This window comes from Sitophilus oryzae, unplaced genomic scaffold (genome assembly GCF_002938485.1).
Source record: "Sitophilus oryzae breed Bouriz unplaced genomic scaffold, Soryzae_2.0 scaffold_682_pilon_pilon, whole genome shotgun sequence".
Lineage (NCBI taxonomy): Eukaryota > Metazoa > Arthropoda > Insecta > Coleoptera > Curculionidae > Sitophilus > Sitophilus oryzae.
In genome coordinates this window covers 5,989,892-6,011,019 of record NW_022147287.1, presented here as the reverse complement: position 1 = coordinate 6,011,019, position 21,128 = coordinate 5,989,892, and the positions used below count along the sequence as shown (strand labels likewise).

Here is a 21,128-nt window from a genome sequence, read left to right as displayed (position 1 = left end):
ATGATTTCGTTTGACGGTTTATGGGTTTATCGATTTATGGGTTTTGGGTTATTATTTTGTACCTAACCTTGTGCGTTAAGTTATTTAAGTATTACTCACTACCAAAAAAGTTTTAATATGAAATATGAGCAGTATAAATAATATAACTGTCGATAGTGACACCGAGTCCGAACCCTTCCAAGACAGTGGGAGTAAATTCGCGGTTAAAAATAATGAGCAAACAAACACTAACAATGAATGTGAGGATTTAAGTTTGGACACAGGGTGTACGGAAAGGTCATGCTAGAGTGTTCTATTTGCGCTATTTGATACTACTTTTTGTTCGCGGAGCAATTTCTTGCATGAAAAGTAGTACCAAATAGCGCAAATAGCGTGCTCCACGAACCCACCATTAGTTTCAACTACCGTTAGTTTTTTTTTATAATACCATTATACCAATATAATTTTGTGTATAATATCAGTTACCAATATACTGTTTGTTACCTCGACTTTATTTTATTTCATTCTCAACTCTAAACTACTGGTTATTCCATACCAGTCCCCGTAGTTTGACAACGGGGCTAAGCGTGGCCCAGTCGCGGGAAACCAGACTTCGGCGCACCAAGATTGGTCCAAAGCTGGGTAATTCAGGCTTGGCTAATCCTATGCTCACCCTATCTTGGGCCACGGCTGGGAAATCAAGTCTTAGCCATCTCTTAATTCACCCAACATTGGTCCAACACTAGGAATCTCAGCTCTGGCCATGCTACGGCAACCCAGCTTTAAATCGGAGTTGGTCAACCAAGCCTGGGCCATTTTTTGGTGATTTAGACTTGTCCCAATACTGGGAAATCGAGTCTTGCCCATCTCTTAATTCACCCAACTTTGGTCCAACACCGGGAATCTCAACTCCGGCCATGGTACGGCGACCCAGCTTTGAATCAGAATTGATTAACCAAGCTTGGACCACTTTTTGGTGATTTAGACTTGGCCCAATACACCAGGTAACACAATTCATTCATTCATAATTCAAGTTCATGGCAGATGTCAACAGATAGTTCAACTTTTATGATTATGACTATGATTGTGATTACTATGTAAATGTTGTATAAATAACTTAAGCATAGACCTATTATTATGATCACTTAAAAAATGTATCATTTCTAACTTTCAGGAAATCTTGCAAGACTCTTGAAATTTCTTGCATATTAAAGTCTTGTCTTGTCTTGAAATTCAAGACAAGAAATTTTGAAAGTCTTGTCTTGAATTTCTTGTAAGAGTCTTGATCTTGCAAGACTTTTTCAAGACTCTTGTGCAACACTAGTTAAAACACATGTAGGTGACGCCCTCTACAAAAAGGAGTCATAATGGCATCATAATCAAATTTCTCATGTCAAAAAACTCCCAGACACCAAATTTCATCTGAATATTTACGTTACTTCAGAAATGATTTGGAAAAAATCGAAATAAAAATAAAACTTTTACACCCTGTATCTCCAAAACTAAGCAAACTATAAGAACTGTTTCACTTCTATTTATTTGCAGAATATGCTACCGAAGTTTTTGGAATACAGTTCGGACCACCCTGTATATTTATTTATTTAATATCTACAACCTATATTATTTAAAAGTAATTTCTTAATGTAAAACTGAATATAAGTGAGGTGTTCTTGTGTTTTCCATTTTCCCTACAGACTGAATTCGCCGTTGTTTCTTAGCTTCAATCTACTGAAGGTTTTAATCATAGTTTCACATATCATCTACATTAAAAACAGTGTATAACGCAAAAATAACGCACTAGCATGAACACGAACAATTTGAGAAAACATACAAAGTGCTGTCAGAAGATAAAATAAAAATTAATTGGAATACTTACATCCCAGGTCGTCGAAAAACCTTTTTTTAGGTGGTGGATAATATAATTCATCTTTGACATTTTTCGAGTCATCTGAAAAAAAGAGATAATATTGGTTTATAAGAGAAAAATACTAAAAAATTTTATTTCTACATTATAGAGAAGTAGTTCGTTATACTCTAATGTATCAATATTTTTTTTTGTAAAATTACTTATATATTTTTTTCAGTGAAGAGATTTTTTGAAACAACTAATATTTAATAAATTTACAATGTATGACTACATTTTTTTTAATTAAATTTTCTTTAAGCGATGCTTCAAGTACAAATATGGAGAAATAATATAATATTAATTTTGAAATCTACACATTAATAACAGCATATGTTTTTCCATATCTGGTATCTCTCAGTAATGAAATAATTACTAAATAAATTAGATATAGACTCGTTTTACCATCCAGCTGGATTGGAAATGTGTAATTTCTCGACTTATACATACAAAATATTTGAAAGTAATGATTAATATTCCGTATTTTGCGGAAAAAACGTCAAATAATTCAGATTTCTCTTAATTGCTACACTCGATCTTGATCTTGATCTCTCGGTCGCATTCCTTGGCAACCCGTTTAAATTTTAATAAAATAATAAAATAATTCTTGCAATAATACCGTATGTTTGATCGTACATTGTGACTTATACAGGGTGTTACACAGATCAGAGATGTTTCCTCAACAAATCTACAGGGTGTCCCACTAAGAATAGCACTCGGCTGTACCATTTTTTTACCTGCAGATCTGCGATCCTACTCCACAATTTTGGTCTGTATCTCTTCATAGCCATCAAAAACAACAGTGACATTTTTACCATAGTGATATGTTATATAATTATAGTATTGAGAAAACAGATCGGAAAATATCGCAGGGTACAGGTTTGGTTAAATAATAATTTACCACCGCAAGATTGGGGTTGGAATCTGAAAAATCGAAAGATGAATCCAATACATTCAGACCAGTCCATTGCTCCTACATGGGTTTTAGAGAAAAAAAAATTTAAATTGCTCTTCGGGAGGCTGTAAAAAAGCAAGTACATGTAAGCGAATGGGACTCACCTGCGCTATGGCATGTGGTCAATGCAATGGCATTACATTACTATCCTAAAGATAAGTTGTTATCCTATTTTTGAGCTAAGGTTTTTCTTATTTTGTTATTAAACGTGTAAATTCTTCAATATACCTATTTCATTTGAAATTATTTGTAAAACTGCAATTTTTCTTATTCAATGTTTTCAAAATGTAAAAAACGCACATTTAAAAAAATTATCTCCGCCACTGGTAACTTATTTTTATTAAAAAGATCGTTTTTATAGGAACTTGTGACCTAATAAATTTTTTGGTCTCGAGATTTATCTCAAAAATGCTTTCATTTGAAGTTAAACACAGGTGGGTTATTAAAACCAATCCTCCTAAATTAAAGAATTCGCACCTGCGCCACTGAAATTCTAAAAATTTTGGTTCTTTACCGATGTGGTAGGAAATTTTCTTCTCTTCAATTTTTTACTCTTGACTATTTTTCTTAAAATTCATAGTTTTAGAGTTATTGAAGAAAAAGTAAAAAAAGGGCCACAGTGCGGCAAATGGTTATTCTAGCGGGACAAAATCTCAAGAGCAATGTTTGGGACTTAAAATCTAAGAACGTAGCAAATGGTCTAATATATAGCAACTATATGGTTAAATTTATTTATTTATTAACAACTTAATTTATTAATAAATAAATACAAGATAATCAAACTATGATATTATTCGTACATGACACTCAAAAACCGTATTGTAAACTATTGCCAAATACATAAAATTATGATAACAGGTGAAATACTTACAAAAAAACTCTTTAGCAGTTATTTTTTAATTACTTTGTAATCTTGTGACACCCTCTATATTTTATTTTAAAAAATTATATTTTATTTTAAAAATATTAATTAAGATAGATATTTTAATTTTAACACTCGGTAATTGTAAATTCATATATAGTAAGTATCTAAGACAATTTTTTAAACTCAGTGCCTTTTGATGGAGTTGTTTTGTTTTTATACTATCCGATTGAAATGAAACTTTTTGGGCATTCACCTGTTAAGCTTGAACTCCCTGTGACTGTGAGTACCTGTGTTGGTAACTACTGGTAACTCAAAAGATCTACATCATTCAGTATATCGATATTTGAAAAAAAGTGAAAGTTTGATATCTGCAGAACAAAGGCACGAAGGATTTTAACAAATAATATACGTACAGTAGAAAAGTACATACCTTTGGCAATCTTCAACATAATTTGGCTTTGGAATAAAATATATAAGCACTTAAAACGTAAATATTTTGTTTTCGTATGATCTCTGCCTTGCTGAGCAGAAAACGACCAAATTTGGTTGATAAAAAGGTATCGAAATACAAAGAATATTCATGCATTTTTATATCAATTGGAATGTCTACTATTTATTCTTACAGTACACATTTTTTTGGCTTATTTCTAACCAAACGCTTTTGTCCCGCTAAATTTATCTTCCAACGCACTGTGCGCTCGTCCGTCAAATGAAAAAATAACTGTCACTGTCTAAGATCTTTAGCGCCAACTTCAAATCGGCCAGTAGATGACGTAAAAGAACTGACAGTGCAGGAAAATAGGAATCGAACTATCCTTATCTCTATAGTATCCTTGTTTATGCCACCCGATACACCATAGGCGTAGTGAAAACATATAATATCAAAAATATAAATATCCCTTCAAGCGGCAATATTATGTAAAATATGTGCCACGGCACTGTTTGGTCACAGTTTGGTCTCGGGTGCTATTTGTCCTTGTATTCTTTAGTCATTGATGAATATACATTATACACCCTAACATCACTTTTCCACTTTGAAGGCAAATGTCATTTTCGATTTTCGATTTTCGATTTTCGATTTTCGATTTTCGATTTTCGACTTTCAACATCCAAGTGTTTAAAACAGCAAGTTTGACAAGGACAAGATTTTGAATTTCGTGTGTTTTGCTGGTCATTAACGTGATTAACGTTTGTTATCGTTCTGCTATTAGACAAAGAATTCTTGGACTATGACACTTTAGCGGCAGAACTAGACTTGTAGCGGCAAAAATGGAAGCAGCTACCTGCAGTCGACCGACCTAAAAACGCCATCGAAACGATAATCGGAGTGTAACCAGTGTATATTTCCAAATATATACATTTTATTATATACATTTTATTATGATCCTAGCAACTCTACCAGTGTTAGCAGCTACACCAGAAAGGTCTTTTTCAACCCTAATGCCGCAACCACACGTATTCGGCGATCTCCGATCGGGGCTTCGCCGATTTCCTATATGTGTGGATGAGGAAGTCGGAGTTCGGCGAGTCGATCGGCGACGAGAACGAGCGCTCGTCTCTATGTTGTTGCTATCAGAGCCCGCATGCGTACGGTTGCGGCATAAAGGTGCGTATTCATTATCCGCACGAACGAACGAACGAACGAACGAATGTTCGCTAGTGGTATGGACGGGGACCGTACGATAGAACCGCACGAGAAGACCGGAGGCATTTGTTGGCGAACGCCTTTGATGTACCGACTCGAAACGGATGGTCGAGCGAACGAACGGCCGCATGCGTTCGGTCCCCGTCTAAATATACCGCACTTTCATTCGTTCGTTCGCATAATGAATACGCACCTTAAGACGATTGAAGGACTTCCTACGTAACTCTAGAGGTCAGGAGCTATTAACAGGACTTGCTCTATTAAGCGTACATAGAGAAATAAATATCGATATCGAAGAGGGAGTCAATCGTTTTTCCAGGGAAAAGACCAGTTTATCCTTTAAGATTAATAATTTTTACCTGGTACTTTTTTAGAATTTTATTTTCAATTAAGATTTGAGTGTAGCCCAAAGCGATTTTTTTATTATGCTTTTTTCCTAGCAGCTTTTGTACCCCCCCTCCAAGCCAACCCCCGAAATTTTGGTCTAGATACGGCCCTGAATACATCTGGTATTATGGTATTCCGGTATATCGTCGATTTTATTTTTCACAATGTTGTGACAATATTGTGAAAACTTTTTGTTCCACTTTAAGGTGAAATATCAAAAAAAAAACTACGGAATATCTCCAAATTGTGTTGCTCTTTATTTTCATTTTAATTGCAGTCAAACAAATAGATTGTTATTGTACGTACTACAGGTATTTATAAATAATTACACAAAGTATTTCTAAACCAGAGCCACAAATAGAAACATATAATATATATAGAAAAACGAAAGTTGCTTTAAACTTACCGACATTGCACTATAGCCGAATAAATAGGTGGGCACGTATTTTTTTAAGTAACTCGCTACGTAACCTGCTATTAACGTGCCCGGCTCGGCATAAAAGAAGAAAAGGAATGAAAACGCGCTGTCGAAAAAGAAGAAGAAGCATTGATTGTAACGCTGCTGTCCGAAATCATCGCTCCATTGTGTCCTCCGGGCGTAACGAAGAAGAAATAGCTTTTACTTTTGCTTTACCTATGCGGAATTTACTTTAGAACAAAGAATGTTCGAGTAAGACATAAATATACACGATGGACGTAATGGTGTACCTATACAGGGTGCTACAAATTCAAGGCACGAGCATTAGTATATCTTGGAAACCGTAATAGATAGTACGAAAATGGCGAAATTGGGGCAAGGTTGTGCCTTGGGATGTTCGCCAGCATGACATCAAAAAAGTTTCAAACATTTCAAGGATTGCAGAGTTTTATGAAAAAAAAACATTTTTTTGAAAATACATTTTATTTTTTCCTGTCGCTAGTTTTTAGAAAATCGAAAAACTAATTGCATATTCTCATACCCACTTTGTCAGGGTTATCTGATAGTATTTTTAGACTTTCAAATTAAATAACAGTTTCTGAGATATATTTTTTAAATACCGACCTGGCATTTTTTATTAATAAAGAATTAAGACTCCTGAGTACAACGATATGCCACACTTTATTTTTTTTTGATACTTTAACAACAATAAAACTATTTAGTTATTATTTAAAATAATTTCAAATCCGACTCTGTTTTTTACATATAGTTTGCAAATAAAAATAATCTGCCAAATTTCACTGACTTGAGAAAGAAAAAGTTGTGAAGATTATTTAACAAAATCTTATTTAAAAGTGATAATCGAAAATACCACAATATAGTGAAAGCAGATCAAATTTTGCAATTATTAGAAAAAAATACGGAATTTGATAAATTAGGAATATCATGGGGAAACCGATGAAACAAAAATACTTTTAGGTTAGGTTGGTTTGCCTACGATCGTGCAAAAAGTGGCTATTTCTTGCACTATCTACTGGGAAGGGAATATAGCATATTTGTCGACTTGTGTCTAGCCCTAGCAGGCAACTATTAAGCCCGACCAATCACGCTAGAGTTTTTGACAAACACAAATGAATTAACACACTTCAAATAACCACGCTAACCAACCTGATTGGTCAAGCTTAAAAGTTGACTGCTAAGGCTAGACACTTCTTATTTGTCGCAGTTGACCGGTCGACCCAATCAATACCTCTGTCAGTACTTAAAGTTCTAGGGAAAGGTGTACGTCATGCGTTCAGCTTCACGATTTAATTACGTCTCGTGATACTTGATTTGTTTATTTATTAACGAGTCTTTGTAATTTTCCCTATAGCTTGAATTTTTTTAAGTGCAAGCTAGAAACACTTGCATTTCTGGTAAAAATAAGTGGAATTGAGTGGATGTTCGATAGTGGTCGCGCTATTAGAACTCTGAATTCAAAAATCGATATCTCGAAATCTATTAGAAATAATAGATTGTAGTTTTTTCAAGCACTTTGTTAATATTTCTGCTGTATTTTCTTTGTAGACAGTATGTGAAAATCTTTATCAATAAAAAATTACACGATTGCTGAAAATTGCTATGCTCTAAAAGTAAATGGATGGATTGTTTACAATTTTTGAATGGAAAAAACAACCTTATCGAATTTTTCTTATGTAAACATATTGTAAAATATCCGATCTTGAAAATAAAAAAAAGTTTCAATATCTAAAGTGGTTCTTGAGTTATGGCCTGTTACGTGTTAAGAAGTTGAATTTTTAAATTATCGCGATTACTGACGTTTTCTCGTTATAAAAAAATGACACCTTAAAGATATCCTTATAATTCCATTTCAGATGCTCAGAAACATGTCTAATGATTTTATCTAGTTATCTCTTGAAAAAAAGTCTTTTAAAAATAAGCGGTTTGCGATCGTGATTTTACTTTACTTGATAGGGAAAGGCGTATCGGCAACGCCGCAACAGCACACCGTCGCACGTCGCGTCGGTCGGTCGCATTTCTCTCACTCCGACTTAATAAGATCCCTATGCGATTTACTTCCACACATGTAAATGCCGACCCAAAAGTAACAGTTGCCAGCACGGTATATCCACATAACTTTAAGTTAATAAACATAATTTTTATGCTAATATATTTTAAAATAAAGCAACAGGTATTTTCTCCAGTTGCATCATATGCTCAGATTGCGATCGTTCAAAAATAATTTTCTTTTCTTTCATGCTATGCTGAATAAATATTAACAAGTAACTTTCACTGATAATTCGTCAAAATTCTTTTGTTACCATCCCATTTAGCATGTTTTTACTGTTACATCCTCAAGTTTTAATACGATTGTGTGAGCATATCTTGTCTCTTGTCTGAATCCACATGGGTTGATATAATTGTTTACCGGGATAATTTAAAAAGTTATACAACTTCCGGAAATAGTCATATGATTTTGTAATTAATAAAAGAAATAAATAACAAATTAGCAGTAATACAAACACAAAAAATGTAATTGTCTAAACAGAAAATTAAAACTTCTAGCTCTTGCACGAGGCAAAGGTTTGCAACCTTGGAGATGAAGAAAAAAAAAGAAAAAATTACAGGAGAAAAACGAGAGCCTAAAGTAGCCCAGAGCACTACGCTGCAATGCCTTTTTGCCGAGTACAATACAAACTAAAAGTACAATACAAACTAAATTTTTCCTTCTAAAAAAAGAAGGAAAAGTTATCAGTATAGGCCTCAAGAAACCAACTAGTAACCATACGTATATACACTACTAGCGTGTACCAGCGACTTCGTTCGCGTCGAATTAATCATTTGTAATGGTGATGATAAAGCAAAGCAAGAATTTCCATTAACATACAAACTGGATAAAATTTTCTGACATTTATATCAGCATGAGAAAAAACCAATATGGCGATATTATTATATTTTGGCAGTTTAAACAGAATCGGGGTTAAGAAATTACAAAACTTTTTGGAACACCCTGTATGATTTTTTAAAAAAAATTCAAAATATGTAAAAAAAACAAATAAATTATGCTTGTCCAAGCGTTTTCCCGAAAGACTAACCGTTTTTTAAATAACAAATATTGTAATATTTGAGAGGCGTTTTCACCCTCTTGGATTTTGAGATTCGAGAAACCCCTCCTTATCGAACCTCCACACCCCACAGTCAATCCCTTTGCCAAAAATCAGCTTTAAACGTCAAGCAATTTAAGCAAAAATTACTCAATGGTTATATTTTATGAAACACCCTGTATGAATTTACAAAAAATCTTAAAATATGTAAAACAACAAAATAAAATATACGTGTTTAAGAGTTTTTCCGAAAAACTCACCGGCTTTTAAATAAAAAAATATTTTAATATTTGAGGGATAGTTTCACCCCCTTAGAATTCGAGTTTCGAAAAATCCCTTCTTATCGAACCTCTACACTCTATAGTCAATCTGTTTTCCAAAAATCAGCTTTTTACGTCAAGCGCTTTAAGCAGGATCGTGATTAATCATGACCAGATTTTTCGAAACACCCTGTATACATTTTTAAAAAATCTTAAAATATGTAAAAAAACAAAATAAAATATACGTGTTTAAGCGTTTTTTCGGAAACTTGACCGTTTTTTAAATAAAAAATATTGTAATATTTGAGGGGTGGTTTCACCCTCTTGGAACTGGAATTTCGAAAAATCCCTTCTTATCGACCCTCTACACCTAGAATCAACCTGTATGCCAAAATTGAGCTTCTTACGTTGAGTGGTTTGAGCAGGATCATGATTAATCAGTATGTCAGTCATTAGTATATATTGTACCTTGCCATCGAGCATCATCATTACCACTACAGAGAGGAATCGGCATTCTTTTTGTTTTTCTTTCCCATCTCCAAGGTGGTGTCTCGTGCATTGTATGCTTCCTGGCTTCTGTTTCTTAGGATCGACTTTGTCGTTGCTGATGCCTTACTGATAATGCCGGAAAGCATATAGTGTATATGGTTACCAGTTGTGTACACTAGTGTATATGGTTACCAGTTGTTTCTTGAGGGCTATGCCGATAAGTTTTCCTTCGTTGTAATTTGTTCTTATATTGAGTAGAAATTATTTTTAACGAATGTAGTTTGAAATTCGAGAAAAAATATTTTTTGGAAATAGATTTGTGCAGCTGGAAACTTTCTATTTTTTTATAATTAGTGATGCTAATTTTTCAAGTTTTACAGGGTGTCCCAGATAAAAAATCAATTTTTCTGTTGATAACTCTTAAATTATTAATTAAAAAAATTTACTTAAACCATTAAATTCTACATAAAAAGGTGCTTTGGAAATGTTTTCACAAAAATACAAAATTTTTCACAGCAATAAAGTTACAGCTATTTGTTAAAAATGCACATTTTTGAAAAACACCCCGTAACTCCGAAACGGTAACAGATATCGATGTGCGGTTTTCACAATTATGTTTTTGATAAAAATTGAGCTCCAGACACCGATACTAGTTTTCGTCTAGGTATCTCTTATAGAAAAGGAATTATAAGAAATATTAAGATAGTTATGTAGACGAGTGTCCATTTTAATTTTATGTTATTACTCTAAATCTCTTTGAATTTCATAGTTATTACCTATAAAAGGTAGAGGGAATTATGGTCTCTCAATTCCCTTTAATAATGTCCCAAGGGAATTATGATTAGGCTGTATTCTGTTGCAAAACCAGGCGAACCAGACCGGTAAACTACGGTAAAGAGTCCTGAAAAACATCGGTTTGATATGGAACGGTTTGGTAAAATACTGGAAACGTCAAACGTTGACGTTTTCTAAATTTCAATACCTCTATTATAAAATTTATCTTTTATGCATTGTTAATGTACCTATTCTCTGCTTTTACGTTTGCTTCTTCTTTTCAATGGAGTTTAATATCGAAAAGTACTTTATTAATAAACTGTTAAACTCGTTAGACAGCTCAAGTAAAGATTTGCAGGTCCAATATTAAAACAGATCAATAATAAATAAACAAATCTAATCAATATTTATATTTTTATAGCTTACAAAACATTCACGATTACTTGTTGTCTTGTTTTTCATGTTTTCTTTAAATGTTCCTGACTTTAAGAAACAACGGCTGCATGATGGCAAGTTTAAATGGTCCTAAAAAGTCATTCTATTTAGTTACCTCCATTGCTTTTGGATGTAAATACAAAATATTATTACAAATTTTAGAAATTAAATGAGAATTTCATTCGAACTTCCAATATTTGCTTGATTTCTGTCACATAAATGACATTGATTGACAAACAAAACCAGAAAAACCAGCCTTCTCGCGCTGGTTAGTTTGGTGACAATTATAACCGAATTTTTCAGGAACTGTGTTCCGTAATAAGAAATCTTTCAGGAAACCGATAGAAACGGAACATAAAACCATAACCAAGGTAAGCAACGGAACACACCCTAATTTTATGATTAGCGTAACCAAGGCGATATAAGCTAATATTAATTCAGTAAGAAAAAATATTTTACCTGATATTTCATTAGAACTATCTGCATACGCTATCCCAAAACACCAAACCAACAAACATATAACTAACATCCAAGTCTTACATTTAATATTGCGCATTTTTCACTAAAACTATACCCGAATATATCACCTACTTTTTCATACTAACGACAACCGACAACATCGCAGGACGCTAGTTTCGAGATTTTTCTTTGAAAATTCGGTATTTAGTAAGCAAAGTGAAATAGACTGAAGACTGGTACTACTTATTGGGTATTCCTTCGGTTAAAACTCACAGTAACTGGCCTCCGGTGATCTGGATACCTTTCAAAAATTTCTGTTTGGAAATATAGAACTTTTCTCGATTTTTGACGTTTCTTGAGAAGGCGGTACCCGATGGTTGTGGTACTGCCCGGTCAGTACCAACGTCCGGCGCGATCGAGAGTGAAATTACGTTACGGAGAAATTTTCGAGAGCGTCTAAAAATTGTTTTCGAACGTCCGGTGATGCCATGGTGGACCGATGCTATGGTTCGATGGCTTTTCTTAAAGACACATGTGCTTGGAGAGTTTTTTTGAACGTTTCTCTTTCATTTGGCGCTTCATTGGAGACGCCATCGACATATGTATACTAATACCTATATAAAATCCTTAAGTGACTGACATACTGATTAATCACGATCCTACTCAAACCACTCAATGTAAGAAGCTCAATTTTGGCATGCAGGTTGATTCTAGGGTGTAGAGATTCGATAAGAAGGGATTTTTCGAAATTCCAGTTTCAAGAGGGTGAAACCACCCCTCAAATATTACAATATTTTTTATTTAAAAAACGGTCAAGTCTCCGAAAAAACGCTTAAACACGTATATTTTATTTTGTTTTTTTACATATTTAAGATTTTTTAAAAATGTATACAGGGTGTTTCAAAAAATCTAGTCACTGATTAATCACGATCCTGCTTAAAGCGCTTGACGTAAAAAGCTGGGTAGGGTGTAGAGGTTCGATAAGAAGGCATTTTTCGAAACTCGAATTCTAAGGGGGTGAAACTATCCCTCAAATATTAAAATATTGTTTACTTAAAAACCGGTGAGTTTTTCGGAAAAACTCTTAAACACGTATATTTGATTTTGTTGTTTTACATATTTTAAGATTTTTTATAAATTTGTACAGGGTGTTTCATAAAATATGACCATTGAGTAATCACGATTCTGCTTAAACTGCTTGACGTTTAAAGCTGATTTTTGGCAAACGGATTGACTGTGGGGTGTAGAGGTTCGATAAGGAGGGGTTTCTCGAATCTCAGATTCCAAGAGGGTGAAAACGCCCCTCAAATATTACAATATTTGTTATTTAAAAAACGGTTAGCCTTTCGGGAAAACGCTAGGACAAGCATAATTTATTTGTTTTTTTTTACATGTTTTGAAATTTTTTAAAAAATCGATTAACCACGATTCTGCTTAAACTGCTTGACATAAAAAGCTTATTTTTGGCAAACGGATTTTTCGAAAGTCAAATTCCAACGAGATGAAACTACCCATCAAATATTACCAAGTTGTATAATAATATCGCCATATTGTTTTTTCTCATGCTGACATAAATGTGAGAAAATTTTATCCAGTTTGTATGTTAATGGAAATTCTTGCTTTGCTTTATCATCACCATTACAAATGGTTAATTCGACGCGAACGAAGTCACGGGTACACGCTAGTATGACTATAAAATATAACCCAATATTGTTATCCAAACTAAATCACTTAAATTATTGTTTTCCGGTTCCTCAATATATTTGAAACTTGTCCACCTGCATGATAAACTACCATCCGTGGTACTTGCCTGTGACAAAACTGTGAGTTTCAGATCACGTTGCCGCTATAATCGCAAATGCTGTTTTAGAGGATATTAGAGTAGTGTCTAAAAGCAGTTCTACACCATGGTACAAAGAAAACAAGGTATGATCGATAGCGGCTCCAATTTCGTTAAGTTTGCGCATACCACCTGTGACGTCATACGCCATTAGGAAAAATATCCATATTGTTCAATTGCCACTAATAAAAAAAGACCTAAAATAGGGAAGAATCAGGACATAACCCCAAAAGTTATGTCAAATTATCGAGCTTGACATTTGAAAAATTATTTTCGCGTTTATTGTGTCATCTGTTTGACAATTTGAAACTGGCGCGCGGAGCTTGCCGACCAATGGTGCCGTTTATCACCTGTGACGTAGCGACCAACCTGCGCAATATCATACCTTGTATTCTTTGTATCATGGTTCTACACAGATAGTAGATAGATGAAGATCAGGAGGGCCAGAATGTCTCAACGGAACGTTTGTACTTGTACTAGTGTATTAGGTGAAATGTCTTTAACATTTTTTTTTTCAAAAAATCCAAAAACACGTCAATTTTGTTAGTGAGGGGGACAACTTTTGCACCAAAAACGATTGCAAAATATTCAACCCTCTAAGCAGGGGTGTCATCCCCCAACTTTTGTCAAATGGAGAGGGGGGTCAAGTGGCGCCGCAATGAAAAGAGCTTTCTATTCTCTATATGTCCCCGCTTCGTTTTTGAAAATCGGTCGAGTCATTGAGAAAATATGAAGGATTGAAATTTGAAAAGTATATTTAAACATTTATCAGAGTAAAGGTTGTCGTCCACTAGACCGCTGCGCGGCGCGGCGCTGGGAAGAGAATTTTTTCCGGCTGCGAAGGGACTGCGCCCACTATAGCGCGCTTTTGAAACGCGGCAACGCTATTTACGCTCGACTATTATAGTCGAAGCTCGACTATTATAGTCGAAGTGTTTTTTACTTACTGTAGTTTAGTTTTTAAAGCAATGAGTTCAAGTACGGACGAAAGCGTATTTTTTGGGCTCTTCTAACAGAGGAAGAGGAAGAGAGGGTGAGGAAAAGTTTGGACTCATACGATTAACAAAAAAAGAAAGAAGTTTGGAGAATTTTACCATCTTTTTCCAGATTTAATAAAAGACAAGATCATTTTTTTCAGTATTACAAAATATAAAGGAAACATTTTACGCACTCCTCAATTGAGGGTTTTAGAAGCAAAACACCGACTATCTCTACTCATCATATTTTTTCAGAAGAGACAAATTACTAATACTTTTGATAATTCTTATTTATTCTGATGTGTATATTAGTTATGTGGTGAAAAAACCCTGATCTTTTTTATATATTTAGGTAATTAGAATTTAAAAATTGGAGATTGGCACTTTTGTTAAAAAGTGGAGATTACCGGTTTTGCCTCTACACCCCTCAATTATATCAAATCTTTGATAGAAAGGCATTTCGTCCATCTGTCTCTAGTGAGGGGAGACTAAAAAAATATCATATTCCTTTATGAAAATTGATTTGCCTAATTTACCTTTAAAAATACAATTCTACCATTGATACGTATCACTAGTTCCTAGTCAAAAATGACTCGAATGCAAAATTATTTCCGTTGTGAGTTCGCACACTGCAACACGCCGAAACGCGGGACACGGAAAAAAGTTGCTAGAGAAGTCTTCCGACTTCTTGACGGAAATCCCGCGGCGCGCTTCGGCGCTGCGCGCTCTAATGTACGTTGGTCCATTTAAATACATGGCAAGCAGACAAAAGAAATTTCAACAGGGCGCCGCGCCGCGTCGCGCCGCGGTCTAGTGGGCGACAACCTTAAATGATAAGGATAAATTCCTTGGACCAATTTGCTGTTTTTTCTTATTATTCCTAGATGTTTACGCATTTTTTCACTTGCCACAAGGTTGAACGATCAGGTGCGGTCTCAGTATCGTTAAACTGACCTACAATAGAATTTTCAAAAAATATCAGCCCACACGTTCAATTTCTGAGGGTTTTGTGTGTGCACCTGGTGAAAAACCCTCTAAAAAAAGAGTAGGTAACGAATGACCAGATCAATAATTAATCTGTACTATCAATTTCCACATTAAAATATTACCAATTACCACACCACATAGGGAAGAATAGCTGACTAAAAATTATAAACACTACTATATCCTAGACGTATCCTACTATAGTTTACTGAAATTAGGCTCAAAAAATCCTTTGCACGAAAGTTTTGGGATAGTTTTAATTTCTTCCATTCTATATGTTTTTTGGGTGCTCTATTTGAAACTGGGATTGGCGAATTCATTTTCGTGGAAAAATCTTAAACAAAATAAAATAAATAAATATAAATCTGATTTGTTCGTGGTATTTTACTTATAATTCAAAAGCTATCAACTTTTTGTAAATAACCTTTTTTTCTATAATTCCTGTTTTTATAAATTTTCTCTAAACAAACTGTTTTGGGTCAAGAGCCAGCAAAATTGACAGTTTTAGACTGACTGCTCAAAATAGCACTTTTTCTACTACCATTTTATTTGTTATTAATGGCTGATGTACCCTAAAATTATATGAGGTAAATATTCATTTGCAAGAAGCTCGATATCCTTATTATCCCAAAAAAAAGATTATAAGTTTGCCTCATTAGTTAAATTAATTTATTAACAGTAGTGGGAAAATATATATCAATATTTTGATTTTCCCAATTGAATGTGTAATAATACACGGAAAATGGTAGCAGAATCGTAGAATTTTCTCATTAGAGCAAGACAAAGGAATGCATCTCAAACACTGGCTGAACCTCATTTTGAAGTTTATGATCAGATACAAAACTGTATCTGATCATAAACTGATTCTGCATGAAATAATTGATTGTAAAAAAGAAAAGAAATTTTTCTTAAATTCTAATAGAAAAATAATGCAACTGCTTGAAACCAAATACTAATATTTTCAAAGATCACTTATACCAGAACGAGGCTGCCGAAGTTGGAATTCTATTTCTCATAACTCTATATACCGGGTGCGTCTCAAAAGTGGCTCACCCCTATAACTTGTTTATTTTTTCAGAAAAACGAAATTTGGTATGTTAGTATACGACACAAATTAGGATTGATTGACGTATTCAATTGTTTTTGGCCACTTCCTGTTTCACCGGAAATTACTAGCTACAACTTTTGATTTTTAAATGGCACCCTCGATAGCCTCCTCGGCATATTTCTACTTTATGACATATGTCATCTTTTGATATTTTCGATTAAAAATATGATTTTGGCATCTTTTGGACCGGCCATGACAAGACATGAAAAACATTAGACGATTAAATCTATTTTTCCAAGGCTCCTTGTTTAAAAATGAGTGTTTTTAACACAGCCATGGCACTCTAGATTGAAATTTAAAATATAAAGCTTTTTGAACGAAAATGTCAAAAGTTGATATATGATAAATATGTCATTCTACTGAGAGTGTCATTTTCTATCGAATAAAGTAGAAATATATCGAGGTGCCATTTAAAAATCAGAAATTTTAGTCATTTCCGGTGAAACAGGAAGTGGCCAAAACAATGGAATAGTCAATCCTAATAATTTACGTCATATACTAACATACCAAATCTCGTTTTTATGTAAAAAAATATAAAAGTTATAGGGGAGAGTAAATTTCGAGACGCACCCTGTATACAAAAAACAAAAACCGCAGACTAAGATTGATAGAAGAGAAGAATTTTGAAGTATCTTTACGTGAAAATTTATTGTTAAAGTAGCATAAATATGCTTAGTTGTAATTAAAGGACAGTCTTGAAAGAAAAAGAGAATTATAATAACTATTGGGGGAGGTGGGCGCCAGATAGGGTACTCGCCCGGTCTCAATATTTGCCTTCCGCCGGCCCTGGTTATGCATTGCGGAACGTTTTCGATGGGCCACCCTGTATATATGTAGTAAAACCTTCTCAGATACTGGCTTCTGCCAAAGCTCTGGGACTGTATGATGAGATATGACTCAAGAAAGGGGGACAGATCTCGTCACGGATCAAGTCGCGGTCATCAACTTTCCCCTCCCATACAATCTACATCTACATCTTCAACTCAACTAGAGATACTATTCAGATTTATTCGAAATCCAGCCATTTATCCAAATAGATTCAACTGAATACATACCTAAATCGATACGGTACTCGTATATAATTCAAATAGCAAGCCAAGGCTATTATTACTAGCCATGACCGTGGCTTTGGGGCGATCGCCCGCGCTCAGGTTAAGGTTATGCTCTCCGGCGACACACTTTCTACGAGAAAGGTCTGTGTCAGCGGCGTCGTTTAGATGGAGAAAGTACCGGATAAGATAAACTGAAATTACTTCCCGTCGATCGTTTCCTTTCGACGGCCATTTTTCTGCTTTCTTTCGTATTTGACAGTACTTGTTTTCGACCGATGACATCGATGTAAAGTTATATACTCGTTTTCTTTACCTTTGTTTTCTGTTAACTTGGCTTTCTGGGTAAACACAGTAAATGTCGACTAGTTGGGAGGCTTTATGAAAAAAAACTACATTGTAGATTGTATAAGCACAGATTAGATATCCTCTATAAGTATACAGATAAAAATCTTGTAAAAGAAAGTACGAAAATTGTTTTTTGTAAGGATGTGCAAACGAGTAAAATTTCCTGTGAGCAAAAATAAACTCGCGTAAAATAACAATAAACAGCGTAATAGAGAGATATCGCTAAACCGAATAGCGTGCATGGACGTTAATAAGGCCAGGTGTTATTTCCTTTACGTGAGGTGCTATTAACTCTCTTCATTTATAGTTATCGGATCGGAAAGAATTCTGTTCGCGTATAACGTCCGCTATTTAAACTTACCTAACTTTGAATTTAAAACTTTGAAATTGTTTTGTTAACTAGGTATTTTAAAACTAAAGGGCTAAAATGCTTATTTCCAGTGCTTTATTGTTCAACGTCTGCCAGTGGGTTTAGGGCAACAAGCAACAAATTCTTTTAGAAGGGCTAAGTCGTCATCTGCTGTAAACCTAAGCCTCTTTATAGGTTCTTTAATATTGGAAGAGGTGGAATCCTTATTTTGGACCATATTTATTTAGTTAAAACTAGTCCCAGCTACTTAAATATCAAATTACCTAATAAAACTAAAGTAATAATTCAAAACAATTCAAACATAACCTAAAATAAAAGATCTCGCCAGTCGGCCCCGGTTGTCAAATACCCGCACATGCCCATTTAAGCAATTTTTAAACGTTAGAAATAGCGCTTGGTGTAACTAATCCGCAAATTACGTCAGGCGGTAACGTTATTAGCGGGTGTTGCGTTAAAAATTGACTCGCCCATATCGTAACCATAATAAGGTACGCGTTAATACTGCATGACGCTATTCGGTTTTCCGATATCTCTCTAATAACTGTGCCGGTCAACAATTATACAGGCCATAAGTGGGCGTGCTATGTGCGCAAACTAGTAACCTAACTAGTGCCCGATTCCGAAAATTGGAACCACGAAAAACAATAAAGAACAAACAAAGTTTGTAATCTGTATAATCTGTGGTATAAGGTTAATCACCACGACATTATAGATCTATCGTATCTCCTTTTCTTGAATTATAAGTCATAATACAGTTTCAGGGCTTTGACAAAAGCCAGTATCTGAGACCGTTTCACAGAAAGATAATATCACAGATAATAATATCGGTGTTAGATCTCTAACACCGATATCAGTTTATTTTAAATATTATGGCACGAATGCTTGTTGTCTCAGTGAAGTGTTTTGAAGTTTCTCCATAATAATAATAATAAATAACGCTTTATTGTACAAAAGGCCAAAATAGCTTCATCGACGAAATCATTTACAAAACAAACAAAATCATTTACAAAATAATCAAATGAACAAAAATATACAAATAATAAACAAATATCATACAATTCCAAAAAATTTACGTCATTAAAATTACTACATTAATACATGGACATTGCAGAACACATAAAAAGGCATATCAATAAAATTTTACAATAGGAAAATTGTAAATGGATATAATCATTTAAGAGAGAGAGAGAGTCATATAATATTAAAAACTAGCCTTATTTTACCAGTGTGTGGGCTGATCAAAATTTTAAAATTCAAAATTGTTCAGGATTAAACATCAACAAAAAAGTCGTTTACCTCATATATTCTCTACCTAGATACCTCTCTCCAGTAAGTATGATTTCAGAGGTTTGCGAAATGGGGGAAAGAATGAAAGCGACTTGATATTCAAAGGCAGATGATTGTACATTTTTTTGGCATTGTACAGTATTGGTCCTTTAACTAGTTCTGAGCTCGGGGTTGGCAGATAAAGATCGTGCTTTGCATTCCTAAGTGGATAGTTATGAGATGGCCTTTCGGGAATAGCAGATATGTGCTTGCGGATTAAGCAAACGGATTCAAAAATGAATAAAGAAGGAGGATATAGAGAGTCAGTATTATGAAATGTTTAAAGAAATGGCAGTGAGTTCTATTGTTCAGTCGCAATAAATATCGAACTGCTCTCTTTTGAAGTTTGAAAATACGATCAAATTTTGTCGCACAGCAAGTATCCCAGAAATGGAAGGGCATAACAAATTGTATTACAATTAAAAATAGTAGAGGACTTATTTACAAAAATAACGGGATTCTTTTTAAGAAAATATTTTAATATTCTGTACAGGTTGGTTGAAATCATACGGTATTTCCTAACTCGCTATGAGTGAAGATAGTTCAGTTTTGCAACTTTGCAGGTTTATAGGTTTTGGGGTCCCTAACTAAAATCCATAAAATGCAAATTTCCAGACTTGGCGCCCAAAATCGGTATTTTGTGAATATCTCGAAAACTATGCGTTTTTCGCAAAAATTTGAGGAGAGCAAAATTAAAGAGAATAAAATTTCCTATAAAAAAGGTTCTATGAGAAATTTCGCTAAAGTCAACCGTTTAGGCACAACATCCCTGGAAATTTTACAATTTTGCGTAAAATATGATATATTACGTATAGTCGATTTTCCGAAATCACTATGATATATATGATACGCCACTGTTTTATGACAAAATTGAAGAAACTAAACTAAAACTAGTTTTAGTGAACCCTAATCGACATTTGATTTCGGAAAATCGACTATACATAATATATCATATTTTACTCAAAATTGTAAAATTTCCAGGTATTTTGTGCCTAAACGCTTGACTTTAGCGAAAATTTTTATCTCCTTAATTTTGCAAATTTTATTCTCTTTAATTTTGCTCTCCTCAAATTTTTGAAAAACGCATAGTTTTCGAGATATTCACAAAATACCGATTTTGGGCCCCGATTTTAATTAGGGACCCCAAAACCTATAAACCTGCAAAGCAGGCCCCTTTTTTGATCCCCAATGACTGAACTAAGATAGAAGAATGCTGTTTGCACGAACCTGTTACAGTTTTTTTATCAAATGGAAGAGGCTGTAAACAAAATTTTCATAGCTCTCTTCGTTTCTGATTTACAGGGTCTTTTTGAAAATTTTGCAATTTGGAACACACCCCGCACCTCTATTATTGCAAAAAGTATCAATAAGATAAAAACTGCAGTACGTAGAATACAGTGGCGAAGTCACAGAAGTCAAGAAAAAAATATCTTTGAAAATATAAACTAAAGTT

The 21,128-nt window shown here is 34.1% G+C and overlaps 1 protein-coding gene across 1 annotated transcript in view; it reads right to left on the bottom strand.

Moving 5' to 3' along the window:
- LOC115888064 (serine proteinase stubble) overlaps nucleotides 1-12,121 on the bottom strand; it is a 53,686-nt gene extending 41,565 nt beyond the window's left edge. The window contains exons 1-2 of the mRNA XM_030907635.1: nucleotides 11,674-12,121; nucleotides 1,856-1,927 (exon numbers count right to left, since the gene is read on the bottom strand). Coding sequence (XP_030763495.1) covers nucleotides 1,856-1,927; nucleotides 11,674-11,770 — 169 coding nt within the window. The 5' untranslated portion in view covers nucleotides 11,771-12,121. The remainder of the gene's footprint in view (nucleotides 1-1,855; nucleotides 1,928-11,673) is intronic.
- Between the last annotated feature and the right edge of the window lie 9,007 nt (nucleotides 12,122-21,128).